Source organism: Acanthisitta chloris, unplaced genomic scaffold (assembly GCF_000695815.1).
Source record: "Acanthisitta chloris isolate BGI_N310 unplaced genomic scaffold, ASM69581v1 scaffold10736, whole genome shotgun sequence".
Taxonomy (NCBI): Eukaryota; Metazoa; Chordata; class Aves; order Passeriformes; family Acanthisittidae; genus Acanthisitta; species Acanthisitta chloris.
Window position 1 is genome coordinate 4,915 of NW_008679747.1, and position 6,131 is coordinate 11,045.

Consider the following 6,131-nt stretch of genomic DNA (forward strand, 5'->3'; position numbering starts at 1 on the left):
CAACTCTATTGGTTGATACAAAAAAGTGTATTTTCTCTCATTTAAAACTTACCCCTCAAGCAAGCAAAAAAGACTGCGCTTCCAGGAAAAGAAAAAAATTAGACCCCAGTTATTTTATGGAGAAAACTTCAAAACAAAGTCTAACACCAAAACCAAACAAACAAACCAAAACTAAACAAAACCCCACCAAAACAAACAAATATTTTTTTTGCTGCTAGATATAGGTACCAGTTTAAACACAGCTGTTCAGAATTTGATATAAACTAGTTTACAACATGCTGATAAAACCATGTGAAGAATGAGATATACTAATAAAAACTGTAGTTCTGTGGCATGTTCAAATTATTTGTAGTCCCTACTACTAAGAGCAACCTTCAGGAGTCTGCATAAGGAAGAAGTGTAAGCACATTCCAAATTCATTATATTAAAGGCAGAACATGTTCTTTTACCACTGTATTTAGTTTCTATCACCAAGAAGTAATTTTGCTACCATAGCTTATAATAGCTCCTGAGAAAAACCCAAACTGTGTAGGAAAGAGAGGATGAAGAGAAATTAAAATGGTTAAGTCACATCCTTAGTGAACCTTGATATTCTGGGGAAAAAAAACATAAGCCCCCAAGAGGAAAATCATTTTCATATTGACATTTTGCTTAAAAAGTTTTCATTTCTGACTTGGGTTTTCATTTCTCTGAAATTGCTAAAATTCTTTTTAAAAATAGAAGCTTTCCCCCCCCGCATAATGAGTTCCATAATTAATTCCACTCCCTAAAAAATAATTTTTCAAACATTTTGCTGACTTTCTGTATGATATAGAAAGACTGCATTTCAAACACATTCTTAATAATTCAGAAATACTTTCTTGGTTTTATCAACTTTCTTAGTCAAAGGTTTAATTGCATTCTGACCTTTTTTAATTCAGTATCGTATATTTAAAAATGGAAGTGCTTTTCAGACCTGAACTAAGAGCTTTTATTATTCATAGCTTGGTATGAGATTGTGCAAAAGAATGTATTACTACATTTTGAAATAAAATTGTGATATACATAAGCTAAAAGAACTGTGGGATCCTACAAAAGTAGTCAAAGGGCTTATAAATGTTTTAATATTCTTTTCCTAAAAAGACCACTTTCTAATATTATCTAACTCCAAATTAACAAAAAGTTATGTTTCAAACTTTAGTGTTTTTAAACATCAGAAGCACATTTTCAAACTATACCATTGTAATTCAACTTCTGTTAGCCGACAAAACCGAAGGCTTCAAATTTAGAAAGACCCTTGAGCAATTGTCAAATAACTCAACCAAACAAGTTGTTTATTTCTAGATTTCAAAAACTACTGCTTTATCAAAAAATATAAGCAATTTTAAGGCACTGATATATATACAGTTCTATTTATGACCACTAGGGAAAGCTTTAACAAAGGCTTTAAATTAGATACTAAAATATTACACTGAGTGTATGCCATTTAGCAAAGATTTCACTGACTGCCAGTAGACCTCCTGAATGGGGATGAAAAGTATTGAATATATTTTGTAAGGATTTTTTCACTTTAATTGCAATCAAACCCAGAAATTTGTGTAGTGAGTTACAAAGGTGGTGTGTTTGTTTTCACAGACATAATTAACAAGTCATTCTCTATATTCACCTTTTGAAAATGACAAAAGGACAACTTTTCTCCAGTTTTAAAAACAGAGATTAGGAACACCAAGACAATCATGTGTTCTTTAAGAAATAAATGTGACTATAGCCTCTAATGCCACATATTTTTAGTTTGGTATTAGAGGTTTTTGGGTTTTTTTTCCTCTGGATGGTATTCTTTACAACCACATTCAATCTCCTGTTCTTGTACATAATATGTTGCAAACATATGTTATCTTCTCATATGTTTTCTTCCATGAGGCCGAAGCAGGTTTATTTGAACTTAAAGAACCAGAATGCCAGCACTACAGAAATATTCAAAGAGATGTCAGTCTAGACTTAAAGACTTAGTCTGAGAATTCACATAGAACACACATCTTTCTATAATGTTCTTGTAGTGAGATCTAATTCATTTTGGTCCCTTTTTCTAAGGCACCAAGGTAAACACCATGGTTTATCTACAGTTTAATCTTATCTATGCTTAGGATTAATTTGGAGTAAAAATGCTTAATTCTAAATTTAGTGCATCTTGGAAATAATTAAGCTAAACAACAACATTTTTATTATTATTACAAAGTACTATTGAATAGTCAACACATGCAATTACTCAGAAAGAGTTCTGAATAGTTCCTGAAGTTTAAATTTAGATTTTATCCAGGTCTACAACCATAGTTATATACAGTCAGCCCTTACAAGAAATTAATCACAAGCTTAAAAATAGGGATATGCAGAACTGTCACAATATCAAGAGTCATTTGTGCATATTTTTTGGTACATATTAAAAAAATTCATGGATATTAAACCATTTCAGATTCTCCTATTCTAGCTGAAAAAGACTGCATTCTGTCCACAGAATTACAATATAGTGAACTAGAGTTAAAAGTGATTAAAAAAAAATTTTAATGTCTGACAGTAATGGTTTTGCTTCAGTGATTTAAAAAAAAAGAGAAAAAAACAAACAAAGAAGCAAATAAAAAGCAGCTGTATTCTGCAGGAAAGAAGAAAATCCTGTAGTATTTTCCTTTGTCAGTATAAATCAGGTTTGTGAGACCCTCCTGCATTTTCTCTCATGCACCACTTGGCAGACAATCTAACAGGAATGAAATGAACCATGATACACATTACAACTAAACAGAGCCAAAAAAACCCTCCTCTCACAATAAAATATTGACATTGTGCAATTATAGCACAATTAAAATATCACTGTTACCATTTACTACTTCTTTTTATCCTTCCATTAAATCATGATTCGTGCAAATAAATACAGTTCAGCCAAGATTTTATAGAATATTTTGCCTAGACACATTTCATTAGTAAATCTTTTCACTGTCATGAATTTAAGTGGTATTGAGTAAAATATATTTCTAAAAAAATAACTTAGTTCATCAGATTTACAATTAAATATGATGAACCGATGAAAACTAGCCATTAGATGTATGTTGGATAGTTTAACTACTTGCATGTCCTTAAAACAAGTGAAAAATACTTTAGTTTATTTGGATCTTTAAATATTAGTTAATGGTGAACAACATTCTCACCCATTTGCAGTACTAGGCAGCCTCTAAGACTTTAGAAGTTATCTAATGCAAAGTTTGAACTAGAAAACTATCTGCCTGCTTTATCTGCTTAAGCTGCACAATAATCAATGATGGTTGCATATCAAACTAAACAGCCTCAAGTAGCTCTACTACCTCAGCAATGTTTTCTTGAGTGCCTACCACAGAACTCTGTCTGGATTGATTTGTGACTAAATCAAGTGGCATGGAATAAGAGGAATAAGGTTGGACCTGGCCACCTGGTTAAGAATGGAATAGACTGCTACTGTACTGCTTTCTTGCATTCATGCTGATGTCCCGATAATTTGCTTCAAAAGAAAGGATTAAGAGCAAGAGCAAAAACAACTCTTGCATGACAGCTCAGTCCTACATTGCACTAGCTAAATGCCAGTGTTTTACTGTGGTAGGTGGACGTTAGGTCCGTAAGACTGCAAATCTTTCACTAGAGACTCTGCTATTGTGACTGTTCGAGGTAGTATATTTTCAAACCATTGAAACTGTCAGATACAGGAAAAAAATACTTTAGACATTCATCCGTGGTTGGAAAGTTTGTAGATAGCGAGTTAGCAAGTTGGAAGTGACCCATAAGGATCACAGAATGCAACTTCTTGCTCCTCACAGGACTACCTAAATTTAAATCATATAACTAAGAGCTTTGTTTAGAAACTTCCAGGCTTGGTGCTGTGACCAATTCCCTGGGGAATCTGTTCCGATGACCAACCACCCTGTGAATGAAAAACTTTTTTCTGATGTCTCATCTGAAAGTCTTATGTAGCTTCGTTCCACTTCCTCATGTCCTAAGTCAACTAAGCAGTCACTAGCATCATCTAGTGGAATCCCAGTCCTTTTGATAGAAATACATGCATAAAAATGAAATTAAAATGAGGTAATTTTTCTGCACCTCTCAGTCTGATTTTGAGAAATTAGAAATTATAAAGCCTCAAGATAGAAACTAAATGGTGAGGGGTTTTTTTTGCAGCTGCTTGAAATCCACCTTTCGGTCTTACCTGGTGATGAAAGATCAGAGTGCAGACTTAAAAGCCTATGAGGTTTAGTTCAGTAAGGGAATTTCTAGTGTTGCCTAAAGTCCAATTGCACTGGAATCTCATTCTGATCACAGGTAAAGTCTTGTTGGATAGAGATTCTCTTTGCTGCAAGAACTATTAATTGTTCCTTGTGCTGATTCGACACTGCCATAGGCAAAAACATAGTAGCACAAATCTCTCTTCTGTACTTCAGTAAGTGAAAAAGCCACCTAAAAAATCTAGTTACTATCAAATATACTACCACTTACCACATTATAGGTCTAATCCTGTTGGCTTCATTTTAAGTAGAATCAGCAAAATCCCCTCTTTTTTTGTTGACTTAACATAGCTATACATTTAAAATTGGTATCATGTTCTTGACATGAACAATTTAAAACATTCTACAAATCTGACATATTTTGTTCATGCATATCGTGTGCATTTTCTGTAACTATCACTGCTTCCAGCAAAATCTTATTCTAGTCCAATAAATAATACAAAAAAAAATAAAGCAATTCATGATAACCAAAATAATTAAATAGCAGGAGCAGGTTAAAGATCAGCATTCATTTTTCAAATTAAATTTAAAAGTCTGCGGTAGTTACTTAGAAGATTGGCAAGTTTTACAAATAACATCACCAAGCCTTTTAGAGAGAAACACAGCCGCATTAGAATGGAGTCATTAGGCGATACATTTATTTTGAAGCCAATTAACCTTTTGTCAGAGAAATGTCGGAGCCGTAATGGTTTCAGCAGTGGAGGTCAGCCTGTAACAGAGGCACGTATGACAGCGATTACGCTGTCTGACATATGTTGTAGACTGAGAGTACAGCCAGAGAATGAGAATCTGCCTTCGTTTGTATTCTGCTCTGCATTTTCAGGGAGCAGGCAATCTTGACCTATCCATTTAGGTAATTAAAGCTTCTATTTGGAAGTGTCCTGCAGGAAGGTGAAATTTGGGGGAGATAAATGGCTGCTGCTCACTGTATCCAGCCACTTCCATCATTTGATGGACTGCCTGAAACAGGCTGCATTGCCAGGTCCTCATAAAAATAGAGATGAATTGGGAAGGAGACAATTCTCTAAGGCAAAGCAACTCTGTCATCTTCCTTTTTGCAGCATATAATTTAATTGTTAGCCAAGGCAGACAGCTGACTCAGGGGCCTTTCTCTAATGACTTTCCCACCATCTTCCATTTGCTAAGAAATTTTTTCAGTGTATTTACTTACAAGCCAACTTTGTTTGACAGTGAGAGATGTCACTTCAATAAGCTCAGCTGGCTGTTACAGCTGTGCTGTGACTTACCTTCCAGGCGATTTTGTTTCCTTTAGTGTCATGTTCCACGGCAATTGGGAGGTCTCCTCTGTCATAAAACTTGCGAAATGCTGTTGGCTTTGCTGGTCTTTCTTTTAACGCTCCTGCAAGTGGGGGCCCTCTCACCTTAAAAAAAAACCAAAACCAAACCAAACAAAAAAAAAAAAAAAACAAAACCCATAGTTTAGTGGTAATATATTTTTAGAAAAAGTCTAATTTACATGGTTTAAATTAGACACAGATATGAAAGAAGAATAACACTGCTCTCCCAAATTATAGCTTGCTTTCTTCTTTACATGTTATATTTCAATTCTTTGAAAGTACACTTTGGCAATAATCTACAGGTTTTGTTAACTGTTAGGAGGTTTTTTTGTTGCCACTTTCAAATTTTCCAATAAAGACTGGTTATGTTTCAAAGTAGACCCCTCCATTACCATAGAAATTTAAAGCAAAAATAAACCACCAAGAATATATTGACATTATACAGTAGAAGTTGTTGTAAAATTGAGCACTTTCCCTTTTCCTATTTATTTCTTTCTATAAGTAATTTGACTTGATTTCCACCTCATATTACTGTCCACACCTTTCATTGTCTTTC

At 34.0% G+C, this 6,131-nt stretch overlaps 1 protein-coding gene across 1 annotated transcript in view; it reads right to left on the reverse strand.

Moving 5' to 3' along the window:
• Nucleotides 1–5,524: 5,524 nt before the first annotated feature.
• Nucleotides 5,525–6,131, reverse strand: part of LOC103804803 (parkin coregulated gene protein-like) — a gene marked incomplete at its 3' end in the record, with an annotated part of 46,695 nt that continues 46,088 nt past the window's right edge. Inside the window, exon 2 of the mRNA XM_009077432.1 lies at nt 5,525–5,659. Within this exon, the coding sequence (XP_009075680.1) occupies nt 5,525–5,659 (135 nt within the window). The remainder of the gene's footprint in view (nt 5,660–6,131) is intronic.